Source organism: Macaca mulatta, chromosome 12 (assembly GCF_049350105.2).
Source record: "Macaca mulatta isolate MMU2019108-1 chromosome 12, T2T-MMU8v2.0, whole genome shotgun sequence".
In the NCBI taxonomy this organism is placed as follows: domain Eukaryota; kingdom Metazoa; phylum Chordata; class Mammalia; order Primates; family Cercopithecidae; genus Macaca; species Macaca mulatta.
The window spans coordinates 53,938,687-53,953,846 of record NC_133417.1 but is presented as its reverse complement, the minus strand read 5'-3'; the positions used below and the strand labels follow the sequence as shown (position 1 = coordinate 53,953,846).

The 15,160-nt window shown below is 40.9% G+C and overlaps 1 protein-coding gene across 1 annotated transcript in view; it reads right to left on the bottom strand.

Annotated features, from left to right (window-relative positions):
• The window catches only part of KIF5C (kinesin family member 5C), a 152,215-nt gene that overhangs the window by 73,249 nt on the left and 63,806 nt on the right, over positions 1–15,160 (bottom strand). The window contains exons 5-10 of the mRNA XM_028830683.2: positions 11,762–11,810; positions 11,429–11,484; positions 10,658–10,745; positions 6,380–6,504; positions 3,777–3,881; positions 3,262–3,410 (exon numbers count right to left, since the gene is read on the bottom strand). Coding sequence (XP_028686516.1) covers positions 3,262–3,410; positions 3,777–3,881; positions 6,380–6,504; positions 10,658–10,745; positions 11,429–11,484; positions 11,762–11,810 — 572 coding nt within the window. The remainder of the gene's footprint in view (positions 1–3,261; positions 3,411–3,776; positions 3,882–6,379; positions 6,505–10,657; positions 10,746–11,428; positions 11,485–11,761; positions 11,811–15,160) is intronic.

The window sequence follows — 15,160 nt, the reverse complement described above, 5'->3', positions numbered from 1 at the left end:
AGAACAACAAACGTGTACTCGCTTCACGTCCTTGAAAGAACCACAAAGGAATCACTGAGGAACCTCATGCTGCCCTAAGGTTTGCCCACCTCTGCAGTAAGAATATAATGAACACTCATTACAATGAATTTAGGATGTGCCCGGCAGTCTTTTCTGAGTTCAAAGTGTTTAATCTCATTAGCTACCACATACCATGTCTAATCTGATGTTCAGTCTTGTGTCTGCTGTATAATTGGGTTCAATGAGTATATTTAACAATACAGCAGGTATTGGCCCTGTAGTTCAGCATCCTTAAATAATCCATTAACTAACTTGGGGATAAAGGGAAAGGAACGAAACCTCACACATTTCCAATAATAGATTGGAAAGCAAACCAGATCCAAACCCAACCAAACTTCTGGATGTAATGGCATCAAAGTTCAGCAACTGCCTTAACTTTCCAACACAAATAAGCTTTAGATAAGCTTACACAATAAGCTTTAGATTCATCTGTTCATTCATTTGATAAACATTTATTTATTGACCACCTACTGTGAACTAGTTGTGCAGAGTCATTGATGAGAAACTAATGTCTGTGACAAACTCAGTCCCTGCTGTCACAGAGAGCAGAATCTAGATGACTCTGATAAAAGAATGTAGACCGACCTATTTCATTTGAAAACATAATTTACATTACTTTTTAATTCCTGGAAGCCCAAATTATCTGCAGTATTTTTTATTTGTTCATTCCCAAAATGTAATTCTAATTCTACTTTATTTAATCCTCTCCCTTATATGACAGTGCTGTCCGTTACAGTGCATTACATTCAGTCTAGTCCCATCTACTACTATGACCTTTTCAAGGCTGAATACTGTGAGATTATTTAAGACGAAAGAAAAGCAGAACTTGCAATCACCGATAGCTGGCCATCGGTCATGAACTTTTTTTACCTGGACTCATGCCAGCCCTTGTGCTAGGTTAAAACTGAAGCAACTATATAATCCTCCCAATATTCTTGAAATAGGCATTATTATATCTCTCTCTCTATAAGAGAGAAGACTGAGGCTTAGAGGGGAGAGGTAAACAAGAGAATGGGTCAACAGCAGAATTAGCTTCAACACTGAGCTTACTGAACCAAAGGGCTGTGCTCAGACTATGCATCCTAGGACATCCTACATGTTTAGTCACTTACTGGCTGTGTGGTCTCAGGTATGGTATCCAATGGCTTTGCACCTAAGCCTTGATTTCATACTCTGTACAAAGGTGAGATAATTGCTGTCAGAAGTGCTATAATTTTGACACACCTGACATATATTAGACACTAACTGATATTCAAAATGCTTCCTGTAGACGCTGCAAATACCTCCTGATAACAGCAATGCCCCAAGGTGACTGGGCCTTGCAAAGATAGCCAATGCCCCACGGTGACTGTGGCTTGAAAAGAGCCAGAATATTTTTGCTTTGCTGGTAAGGATTTTTTTTGAAGCGATGTTTCCTTTATAAATGCATTTAGAGCTGGTTTGCTCAAACATGTCTTCAGAGGAAATTGTTAAAGCTCAAGTTTAAGACACTGGGCAGGGTGCGATCTTGTTTTCCATAAGCAGATGCTGGTTTGTGGGTTTCTGAGACCCTTGAGGAACGTAGGTGTTATCCTACTGCAACCCCCTTGGCCTAAGCATTTAACTAATCAAGGAAGCAATTTGGGAGGAAGTAAAGGACCCAAATCCAGTATAAAAGATATATTAGCTCTACAACATTTCAATATAATTATTATTTATTTAGACATCCCACAGGTGCCATGGCTGCATAATTCTATGTTCTGTTGAGGGCTCAGGAAATGACTGGGGCTTAATGCAGTTTAAACAAGCCATAACAATTTCCCAGACAGAATGCCCACCCCCATCTGTCCTTTCTCTCATCTTAAACTATTCCTTAGGCATAACCACACAACACACACTCCCAGGGAGGAGGCAGGGAAGTGCTCTGTGCATCCATTCACAAATGAGCTAGTTAAAGCCCACAGAGCACTGGTGACTTGTCTAAAGATCACATGATTGTTCAGAATTAAATGAACCGATGGCAGCAGAATCCACATCCAACCTCAGCCCTAAGCTCAGCTCACTGAGCACTGAAGATGTTCAGATCGCCCGATCCACAGCACCCCAAGCACTCTGGGAATGAACACTGAGGCACGAGGGCTGAAGGATAGAACCTAAACACTGGAACTGAGGAAACATGCCTGAAGGAGGTCAGGCCTTGGACAGTGGGAGGGGGTAGGTAAAAAAGAAAGTGACAAGAAAAAAAGGAAGATATGAACCAAACCACACATGTAACTCTTGCTTTACGATTATGGAGTCACACCTGCTGCCCACCTATGGACACCTCCCAGGGATCTAGGAAGTCTCATGTGGGTATTTTTAAAGGTAGGAAGCTGTCATCTACGTCTCTTCTCAGCATACAGTCCAGACCTCCTACCTCCAGTGCTGGTAAAGATTCCTTCCCCTTCGTTGCTTTTTATACCTCTATTCTGCATTCACATAATTTTCTGGGTGTTTTATCAGCAACTGTGCAATGGATCCCAAATACCGGAGCTAAAGGCAGTTATCAATCTTGAGATTTATAAACTTGAAATAATATGAACCTAAAAAGTAGACTCCAGTGCCATGAAGAACAAAAGTAACACCCCAACGCATTTCCAATTCACATCTGAAATAAGTTTAGCTGTTTTGCTTTGTTTTGTTTTAAACACCATACCTTTGACTGGCATGTTCTTGCCCATTATTTTAAAATACAATTATTGCTTTGGCCTCAATAAGTGATGCCTCAAGTTTACGTATCACCTGCTAGATGTAATTGAGTAAAAGGCTGTTTGTCCCTTACTTTATGATTCTCTGACAATAGCCCCTTGCCACTCACTATTATTTTTTTCTTTTTTTGAGACAGTCTTGCTCTGTCGCCCAGGCTGGAGTGCAGTGGTATGATCTTGGCTCACTGCAACCTCCACCTCTTGAGTTTAAGCAATTCTCCTGACTCAGCCTCCTGAGTAGCTGGGACTACAGGTACATGCCACCACACCCAGCTAATTTTTGCATTTTTAGTAGAGACAGGGTTTCACCGTGTGGGCCAGGCTGGTCTCAAACTGCTGACCTTGGAGTTTGAGACCAGCCTTGGCCTCCCAAAGTGCTGGGATTATAGACGTGAGTCATTGCGCCTGGCCTTGCCACTCACTCTTAAGACCCAAGACCTAGCTCAGAGGATGGGTCCTGAGAGACCACACATACCTCTGTCCAAACATCAGTGTGGACTTGGTCTCAGCCTCATTGAAGACAGAAGGAGAACAGCAAATGACGATGGTGGTTCTGCAGTTCCCACCCAAAGAGTCCTGAAGAATCCGAGTCATCTTGCTGTCCCGGTATGGCACATGTGTTTTCTATTAAGGAAAAGAATAAGTATTGGTTTTGACAGCCCATTCTGAGAAAACCAGAGGCAAGCAAGTCAGGGATGAAGACACTGAGCTTAGAAATTGAGTAAAACAAGAATTTGTGGCCGGGTCTTTGGATCTTGCCCAAGTTTAAAATGCCCATTCTTTGACCTATGTCATAGGAAATTAGCATCATCATTCATACTTTTCAGTAGATGGGAACTCCCAGGGAGCAGGCATCCACAGCCAGGATTCCCTCTGTCCTTTTCCAAACAGAAAAACAAACCAGTCTCCGGTGTGTGGCAAAGGGACTACGAGGACCCAAAAGGTGGTTTCTCATAATATTATTTAATAGACGGGGGCAGGATCACTTACTGTCCCTTCTGCCAAAGCAGAGATCACATTTCCAAGAGCAGACAAAGACTTATTGATATTTTTAGCTTCATCGAGAACAGCTCCCTCGGCACCAGTTTTGCTGACCTACCAGAGAGAAAAGAAAGCAGTGAGCAGCACAGGACAGCGGAAGCACAAAGTAGAAATTTCAAATTCACACAAGGGCAAAGGGGGACAGCCTCCTGGAAAGCAAGGAAAAATAAAAGTAGAGAAGACCCACAGTGATAAAAACCATCCTTCGCGTATGAGGCTGGGGATTTGGTCTCTCCTGCCATCATTTTCCTCTCAATTGGGTTTTAGTGGAATAGCTGAAATACCTCAAGTGGTGGAGCTGCAGATGCTTCCCCAGGGGCCAACCATCCATCCAGGGAAACCAGGCTCCAGAAGTGCTGTCACCATGGGTAGCTCGGGCCCTGGGAGACTGAGCCGCAGTCCCCATGCCGAAGGGAGCCCAGAGGGAAGCATGAAGAGAAAATGTTGTCCTGAGCCACAATGAATGGGCATATTGGAAAAATGTAAGTTACAAGCTCCAAGTTCAGGCAGATGACTAGATGTGGTAGGGTTAGTTATCCAGACTCTGTTCCTTCCCTACTTATTCTCACAACAAGGAAAAAATGAAAAATATCCAAAAAGCAAAAAACTTGGGAGAGAAATGAAAAGTCAAATGTATATTGCATTGTAAATTTGTCTTTTTTTCCTCTGCAGCCAGGGGGACCACGCAGTTTCTCCTTTGCTGTGTTATTGCTGGTAATTTCATCTTGACAGCATTTGCTCTAGGTAGAGGGCAGTCTACAGATGCTAGAAAAAAAGGGAACTCAACATGATTCATGTCTCTGCTGACTGGACAAATGATGCAGGGGCAGCAGCTGCTCTCTCAAGAAAGGAAGCAAGGAAGCAATGTTCAACTACGCAAATTCCAATCTCATATAAAGGAGAAACTCCTGATGACAGAAATGAATTCATGTCCAGGGGGAGGTTTATTTCAAAAATAGAATAGATTCTCAACTCCCTTGGAATTGTTTGTGTGGCTCCCCTACTTACACATAGAGAAATCATGTAGCTGACGGGTCACAAACAGTAACAGTCTATGTTATTTTAAGCAGTGTTATTTTAAGATGCTTTCTTATTTGAGCATCTTAACTCCATGAAATATACAAGGCAGGTATCATCTATCACCCTCCTTTGACAGACAGGAAACTGAGCCCCAGAAATATCAGACTGCCAACCTAAGGGAAGAACGCCATTCAGGAGAGATGGGAACTAAAGCCCAGAGTTCTCTTCTACAAGATCACACTGACACAGTCATATGGACACATCTAGGGCAAAGGAAAACAGGTGTGTGTGAGCAAAAGAAACTATGTGAAGGACATGATTTCAAACACCTCATAAATATCATTAGCAATAACCACTGACACTGTGCAGAGGCAAGCCTCCACTCCAGTCTGCCAGTATTAAGCAGTTTTCAGGTGTATTTAGGCTCTAAATAAACAACAATGCTCCATTATTTCCATTCTGTTGCACATCTGTTTAACTAAAGTTACAAGCCCATACTAGTAAAATTTTAGATTCCCAACTAGAAATACACAGATGACTTTCCGCTCACGGTTTTACAAATGCATACTAGAGGACAATCCAAGTAACCATTACTTACTTGGATGTAAGTCGCCATAACTTGGCATATGGGAACTCAGTGGTGTAGTGCAATAAGTAGTGATCAATCATACAGTTAGGGAGACTGACCAAGCTTCAAGGCTGGCCTTCATGGGGACAATCAGCATGATGTCAGTGATGATGGAGGCCAGAGGGCATTGTGCACGTGGCCTTGCTCTGTGATGTTGCTCAAGGGAGATCAGTGCCTCGAGACAGGGCTTGGCAGCAGAAGTCTTTGGTGCTATGGAAGTGAGACTGGAGATTCTGGGAAGCCTATTGCTCTGGAGTACAGCCCCAGCCAGGGCCTGGGAGGGCATGGGTCAGGGTGTAGACAACAAAAGAGAGTCTAGATAAAACCAGAGAACAGTAAAGGCTTGCAGCTAAGGCTGATTACAGGCCGCGCTGCATGAGACAGCCAAGGACTCCCACATGGGATACCGTCAGCCCATGCCTACTGCTGGGAGAACCAGGGAATGCGGGGAGTGCCCCAGGTTCCAGACCTTCTATCAGCAAAACAAACCTGCAGAGGCAGGACTGCCACATTCCAATGGCAAAGCTCGTTCCTGGCCTATTAGAGTCAGGTACAACATGGGATTTATTCTTTTCTTAGAAGTTAATATCCCTCCCACATGTGTGCAGCTGCCTCTGCCACAGGCTAAGTCAAACCAACTCTTGCCTAACATCATCATAAGGGCCCATCAGGGATAAATCAGAGTTGGCATGCAAAGTACCTGCCTGCGACACCAATAAGAGACCTCAGGACCAGAAAAGAAAGCAGGGAAAAAGGGTTAAATGTAATAACACCTTGGCAGAGCCTCAGAACCTTTAAAAGTGCTTTAAAGCAGGAAAATAGAAGAGCATAAAAATTATACCATTGCACAGTGAAGCAAATAAAAGGGGAAAATTATAGATAATACAAATAAAGAACCAATTACCTTTTCGCTCCCAGCCAAATCAACCAAATAAAGTTTCCCACTGAGTTTTTTTTCAGTCTCTACATTCTCTTGTTTAATATTTATCAGGAAGATACTGTGACTTCTAGAGCTGTGTTCATTCATGTCTGAAAAGGAAAATAGTTTACTGCTCTACAAAGAACATGTAGGTTTAGGTAGCAAACCTCTCATCTGAAAAGCATAACAAGTCATGCCTAGTAGCTCCATTTCATTGAAGTAAGTCCAGCCACTTTTAAAAATTATCTGAGACCCCTGTTTCTTCTGAAAAACAATGCTCATTCTAGAAAGACAAGATTTTAAATGTCTTCAAGGAGCAAAGAAATTAATCTAAAAATCTTAGTCGACAGTCTAAGATATCAGATTTTCTAGCTCTACCTGAAGCCCCATCCTCTAAATTCCTACTATAGCATGACTTTCCCCTTGAAGAATTCACTACTTCCTCCCCTGCCTCACTTTAAATTCCTCAGACTTTAACATGATTAATACATGATGTAGGCTATCTTAGTCATGTGCATAAGCCTTGCCTTATCAGTAATATCATAAGCTTTCTTAAGGAAGGATTAAGACTTTCCTAAGGAAGGATTAAGACATACACTTCTATAACCTATGCTAACTGCAAAGAATGTTTCAAAAATTAAATATGCTTCACTAGGATGGGGTACTGGAAATGAAAATGCTTGCAAAACCTCGTCTTTGTCTGCCAAGCAGACAGAGACCCCAGCGACCATCCTATTCAGCCTTCATCAGCAATCAGTTCTCAAAACCATCTTACCAGATTATATGTAAAAAGCTCTAAAGATTCATTTTTAAAAAACTGTCCAAACTAACAGTTACTTCAGCAAAGTTGTAGGATACGAAATCAACATGTAAAAAATCAGTTGCATTTCTATGTACTAACAATGAACAACCCAAAAAATTAAGAAAACAACCTTATTTATAATAGCAAAAAAAAAAAAAAAAAAAAGAATAAACTACTTAGGAATAAACTTAACCAGAGAAGAGAAAGACTTGTACACTGGAAACTACAAAATGTGACTGAAAGATATGAAAGAAGACACAAATAAATGGATTGATTAGAAGACTTAATATCATTAGGCTGTCAGTATAACCCAAAGCAATCTACAAATTCAGTGCAATCTCTATCAAAATTTCAATGACATATTTCGCAGAAGTACAAAAATCCATCCTAAAATTCATATGAAATCTCAAGGGACCCCAAATAGCCTAAACAATCTTGAAAAATAAGAACAGAGTTGAAGGTCTCACACTTCAACAATATAATGGACTTTGGGGACTTGAGGGGAAGGGTGGGAGTAGGGCGAGGGATAAAAGACAACAAATAGGGTGCATTGCATACAGCTGAGGTGATAGGTGTATCAAAACCTCACAAATCAGCGCTAAAGAACTTACTCATGTAACCAAATACTACCTGTACCCCAATAACCTATGGAAAAATAAAAAATAAAAGTTACCACAAAGTTACAGTAATCAAAACAGTGTGGTATTGACATAAAGACAGACATATAAATCAATGGAACAGAATAAAGGGCCCAGAAATAAATCCTCACATATATGGTCAAATGATTTTCAACAAGAGTGTCAAGACCATTTCATGTGGAAAGAACAGTCTTTTCAACAAATAGTGTTGGATATCTACATGCAAAAAATATATTAATGTTGGGCCCTTACCTTAGAGTACATGCAAAAATTTACTCCAAAAGGATCAAATACCTACAAATAAAAACTAAAACTATAAAACTCTTAGACTAAAACACAGGAGAAAAGCTTCATGACATTGGACTTGTCAATAATTTCCTGGATATGACACCCAAAGAACAAGCAACAAAATAAAAATAGACACTTCATCAAAATTAAAAACTTTTACCTATCAAAAGACACTATCAATAGTGTAAAAAAGCAATCCATGGAATAGAAGAAAATTTTATAAATCGTATATCTAATAAGGGATTGATGTCCAGAATACATAGAGAACTCCCTACAAGTCAACAACAACAAATCAACCTGATTAAAAAATAAATACAGACCTTGAATAGACATCCCTCAAAGAAGATATACAAATGGCCTATAAGCACATGAAAAGATGCTCAACATCACTAATCATTAGAGAAATGCAAATCAAAACCACAATGAAACAGTACTTCACACCATTTAGATGGCTATTATAAAAAATAGTAACAATAACAAGTTGGCAAGGATGTAGAGAAATGAAAACTCTGGTGTTCTGCTGTTAGGAATAGACAATGGTACAGCTGCTGTAGAAAATAGTAATAATAGCAAATAGGAGCGGTTCCTCAAGAAACTGAAAGTAGAATTACCATAAGATCCAGAAATTCCACTTCTGCTTATATACTCAAAAGAATTGAAATCAAGGACTCAAATAGATGTTTGCACACCTTTCTTCATAACAGCATTATTCACAATCGCCAAAATGTAGAAGCTACCCAAGTGTCCATTAATGGTTAAATGAATTTTTTAAATGTTGTATATACATACAATGGAATATTATTCAGCCTTAAAAAGGAAGGACATTTGCTAGCACGTGGATGAAACTTGAAGACATTATGCTAAGTGAAGTAAGTCACAGAAGGACAAACACTTTATGATTCCACTTATATGAGGTACCTAGAGCAGTCAAATTCATAGAGACAAAGTACACTGAGCAAGAGGAGAATAAAGAGTTGGTGTTTAATGAGTTCAGAGTTTTGGTTGGAGAAGATAAAAAAAGTTCTAGAGATGGAAGGTGGTGCCGTTGCACACAATGTGAAGGTACTTAATGTCACATAAATGCATACTTTAAAATGGTTAAGATGGCAAATTTCATGTTAAGTATATTTTATTGCAATAATAAAAGAAAAACCTTACCAGAATGGTAAGAATAATAGCAATTTTTTTTTAGACTAGCAGTTCCAAACCAAGGCACCAAAATGCATTATCGGATATGCCATAAATAATTTGTAACTAAAAACAGCTTCAGAAACAGAGTGAATAACGTAAATGAGAGATGCTACTACTGTAAGAATATCTGTCTTACATTCTTTTGTGTGTGTGTGTGGGTTTTAAGCAAGAGAAAAAGAAGTGGAGTTTGAACAACACTGTATCCAGGTCCAGGCTCACCTATGAAAGTTGCTATATATATGAATATCATCTGATACATTGCTCAGATAGCGAAAATGTTGAGAATTACAGTTCTGGACCACAGAATCAGAGAGTCTTGGGTAGAAGACACTTAAAGAGTCTAGACCAGTCAGCCAACCAATGCCTGAATCTCTTTTACAACATAACAGTGAACTCACTACCTCACTAGGTAGCAGGCTGCACTTGGGGCAGCTATAATGGTTGGAGAGTTCTCCTCATAGGGGTCGAAATCTGCCACCCTAGAGCTCCAACAATCATGGGTATTCTAAGCATTGAGATGGAACAGAACAAGCTGACCCTCTTTCTTAGTGTCAGCACCTTCAACACGGTAAGATATATTATATCGTCCACACACCCTCCTCTAGATTTTTTCCCTCACGCAAGCTATAAACCCTTAGTTCTCTCAGCTTCTGTTTATGTGACCTCACTCTCATTTGTCCACATCCCTCTTAATAGCATAGACAACTCTCATTTTTCACGGACCCTCTGCTGCCCGAATCCCATTTGCACTGCTTCCCTGAGACGCAATGAATATACTGAGGAAGGAACTGCAGAGTCAATGAGCCGATTTGAATGTGTCTGCTAGTAACACGTCGGAAGGCTTTCCCTAAAGCTCCAGGCTCTGCTTTCTGACTTCCTTCTTCCCTTTCTTTTTCTTGTTTACAGAGGGCAGAAATCTAACATGGTTTATTTCCACGTGTGTGACTGCAACGTATTATAGAATTTGTTGTCTTGGAATTTTTTTTAACCTGAACAATAACATGATTCAAATAAACAAACTGAGGAGTTTACTCTTTCCCTCCCTTTGGTTGGCTGGTTGTTTAATTTTCCTAACGTTCAGGCTTAGGCTGTTATCAGGGTCCAGTAAGTCTCATCCAACATCTCCAAGACCTCAGAGCCCTGTGGACAGCAGACGGCACCCTTTCCCATGACTGCCTAGACACACTCATAGCACACATACCCTAGCGTGTGTGTCCGAGCACTGCTCTCTAACCACCTTCCCATGCATTCTTTCATTTGTGCCTCATTCCCCACCTCCCTCGGTTAGTAGGCAGACATCTGTCTCCCAAGCTACAGGGGAGGAAACACCCCCACCATGCTTACTTGTCACAGCCACGTGTCGGTTTGCTTTGCCTTCATCTATTACATCCATGACTTCCTCAGGGCTCGACACAAACCGCTCAGTGCACCCCTGGAAGAGAATCAGTTCAGGTTCAACATTAAAAGAGTTGAAAAGCAACGATATTTTGAAAGGCTGGAACATTTTCCTGTTTATCTTCTAGAGGTGCAGATAAATAGAAAAGCTGAAATATCGATCTAACAACTTCTCCTCCTTGCCCAGGGCTTGAATTCTACATTAAAGAGAAGTCTGAGCAAGCCCTAGGAGGTACAGAAGTAAACCAAAAAAAGAATTGTCAAGTTTTCCTAGGTTTCTGAGTACATATTCATACTCAACAGCAACACTTTAAGAAGACAGAAAATCAAAGAAGAAAATCAATGAGAGAAGAAATGGATGAAGTTTTGCTTTGCCTTCTATCTTTATTTATTTACCACGATGGCCGCCAATAATAGATACTTTGATGTTCCACAGATAATGCCATAATAGGCGTTTCAAACTGCAAAGTAAAAACAATTGCACTCAATACCAAAGCCTCTTTAAATGTGAATAATGTTAAATAATAATGTCGTAAAGGAAAGATACAATTGAAGAAAATAAATGTCAGCTTTTAAAACCAGATGAATATTAAATTTAAGGAGCCTGATTAAATGCCTATATGCTCTTTACAGATAATATTCTGTGCATCTTATGTAATAATTATTATGACAGAGACTGCAGAGAAATTAATGGCATCACCAATCAAATCTTCCTCATACCTTTACATACGGGACTCTGTTTTTATCTTCATGAACGGCCAAGTTGGTCTTGGATACTACAGAGATGAGAATGACAGCATGCAAAGAAGAAAATAAAAGTTAAAGACTCTATATTGGAGGAAAAATGGAAGTTTGTTACAAAGGACAGGCAAATCTAATCTCTTTGCAATACGCAAGTTTAAGCCTTGGCTGAGAATGAACATATACCCTGAGGGCAACAGAGTATCTCTATAACTTTTCATTAATTCCTTAAGCAGAAGTGTGATAAACCATTTCAACCTCCCCGGACTTTTGTTACAGAACAAATAAAGGACAAGCACTGAGGTTACTTACCATCAAGTAAGTCCCTTATTTTGTCCAAGTAGATCTCAAAATAGGAAACCTAGTTAAAAACAAATTGAGTTGGGAATAGACATGCCACAGTGTATTTCAAAAATACCATTATTAGTACTTATGAAAGCTTTTATCATGCATGGCTAAGAAGAGTAAGAAGAGGGGTTCAAAGTGAAGACTCAGAATCTGGCCAGCTCTACTGGGATTCCCCTGCTTCCTGCTAGCTCTACGCTTCCCTAAGTGTGGACCATTCTCCATCCCCACACATCACAGCTCCCTTTGGTTGTCATTCAGGTGTTCTTAACATCGTGTGCTAGACACTTACAGGAGGACTCTAGACTTTATGTTAGACAAGCACCAAGCAAGCTTAGAAAACAATCAGTAGGCCTCACCTTATTGCATGATACTGACAGTATCATGAAGGAGCAGGGACTTAGTCCAAATGTTCACATGCAAGAAGCCGGGAGAGGACAAGGGCAGTGTTTTTAGAACTACAAGAGCTCAGAAAGGTAACTGGGCAAGAGCTGGTAACGGTGGCCAGCTCTGGTGCATCCAGGAAAGATCTGAACAAAATGGGACTTGAAAAAAGGTGGTTAGACTGTGAGAAGAAAAGGAGGCCTTCCCATTAGTCTCAAGGCTCAGCTGCAGCACCACCTTCATCAGCATCGCCTGAGAACCTGTTTGAACTGCAGAACCCTGAACCCTACTGCAGTCCTGCTGAATCCAAATCCCAGAGAACAGGACCTAGGAATCTGGTTCTCAATTCCCCAGGCGATTCTTATGCTGGCTGATGTCTGAGACCTGCTTTAACTAAATATGAGGTCTTAGGGACTCAATTTACACATACCAAGACCCTATGCCTCAATTGTCCCATCTGTCACATGAAGCCATAGGGCTTTACGATGTCAAAAATCCCCCTCCAGGATTCTGTACTCTGTTTACATTTGCTTTCTGCCTACCCAATAAACTTATCTGCCCTATGTTCATAAGTTCTTTTGAAATCTAAACAAGGGAGTGGGCAGAAAGGAAAACAGTTGTAAAGCTGTAAAGCTGGGATGTGACTACTCAGGTGAAACCTCATCCTTACATCCCAGCTCTGGACCAGTCATGGGGAAGCGGAGACTCTAACCCAGCACTGCTCCCAGTTCCAACTCAGCCCTGATCCATTATTTTTAATGTGCCTCGGTCTGGAACCACCCGACTGGAACCATTCCAGTTACTCTGAGATGTGGGGTCCTAGCTTGAGCCCTGGAATCCGCTGCTGGGCATCTCTCCTGGCTGCCTGTATCCCTAGCAACATCTGCCTGCTTGAACACCTGTCAGACTCCCCCGTGAGTCTGAGGCCCATCTCTCACGGACACATCTATGTGACATTTCAAAGACTCACATCTACAGCTTTGTCTAATCTCTCATGCTGCCACACTCCCCAAATCCTTATGGGTCTGTTTGGCCTCCAATCCTGCATATCTCTAACCCAGCCCTTCCTGCAGCCAACTCAATTCTAGTTCAGTGCATTCTATTTATTTCAGATTTGTCTGATTTTCAATCCATTGTCTATTATTTTTGAGATCTTAAACATGTGGCCTTATTTCCATCGATTACAGAGAAAATTAATTATGTCTTTAAAAAGTCACAAACTAGATACTGGCAAGTCTGGCAATTAGAATCATATTCACATTTAACGTAAGTAGAAACAGGATTCTGATTTTATTAATTTCTGCTTTTGGTATGTGTGTGAGGGTGGCAATTTTGTTGTTTTGTCATTTCAAATATTTTGTGAGACCAGGCGGAAGAAAAATAAACAGGCATTGTTTGGCATTAAGAAATAGCATGTTCGGAAATAAAGTTTAAAACGTCTGTGGGACTCATTTTAAGGAGCAGATTTTCAATATTGCCTTAATCAGTCCTCTTTTTCTTGATTTAGCCTCTCACTACTCAGTTCAAAATACGAAGTAGTCAGCAACTAATTTGCCCACTTATAATTATTATTTATAAAACAAGTAAGCATAACTACAAATGCTACACAGAAATCTGGACTATAAAATTCAGCCCTAGAGACTAAGAGTGTTATTCCTCTCCTCCCCCAACTTCATGCTAGGGCTGTTTTTATCTTAATAAGATTCTAACACAAGACCCTATTTTGAGGGCAGTAATTGGTTTAACATCTTATTCCAGGATTATCACATAAGAACCCTGCAGTAGTTTAAGCTATTTAAATGCAAACAGCCCTAAAGAAGCACTAAGCTTCTAAATCTTGATCCCATCAAAGCAACAAGCTTCTGTATCCTTAGATATAAAGAATCTTGGCAAGAAGGAGAAGCAGGCTTTAGCCAACAAAAGGACTCCTAAGGAAAAGTGATTTGCTAGATGTAATTTAGAGTTGGGCAAACAGTTGTTGCCTTCTTTTTATGTCATTTACGAAAGGTATATAGTAGTAAGGGGAGAAGTTTCATACAATTGAAAAGGTATCACATATGCCTAGACCTAGGTCAGACCTAGGGTCAATTCTTAGCTTTATCAATAACTTGCTGTTTAAGTTGGGCCTTCTAACTCCGCGTCTTTTTTTTTTTTCAGACAGAGTCTCTCTCTGTCACCCAAGCTAGAGTGCAGTGGAGCGATCTCAGCTCACAGCAACCTCTGCCTCCTGGGTTCAAGTGATTCTCGTGCCTCAGCCTCCTGAGTAGCTGGGATTATAGGCACACACCACCATGCCTGGCTAATTTTTTTTTTTTCTTTTTTTAGTTGAGACAGGGTTTCACCATGTTGGCCAGGCTGGTCTCAAACTCCTGACCTCAGGCGATCCACTCGCCTCAACCTCCCAAAGTGCTGGGATTACAGGTGTGAGTCACCGCGCCCGGCCTAACTAACCATGCATCTTTAAACTTCCATTTCCTCATCTCTGAACAGATGGGCCTGGTGCACTAAGATCCCAGCCTGAAGGGAAATCTCTTAGCAGATCTGCTTAGCAAGTCTTCTTAGAACTGCCCCTTCACCCTCCCCAGCCACAGTGGGGGCCCCCAGACAGCATGTGCATCCTGGACACAGCTCATCAGGCAGGGGGGAGCCTATGTAGGCTGGGCCAATGAGTCCCTTCGCAAGGGAATTTGGGGTTGGAAATAAGGGAATGCTGGAGCAGCAGCTGCCATGTTGCCAACCCCTTCTCCCACCAAAAAGAGAGAAGATGCTCCAGAACAAGAGAAAGAAGTCAAGCAAGAGGGCAGAAAAGCAGGGACTGTAACGGATTTGGGGTTTCTTTTGGAGGTGATGACATGCTCAAGAATTAGATAAGGATCATCATTGTACGCTGTTGGGAATATATTAAAAACCATCAATCTATACACTTTTAAAGGGTGAATTTTGCGTTATGTGAACAATATCTCAATTGTTTAAAAAGTTTAA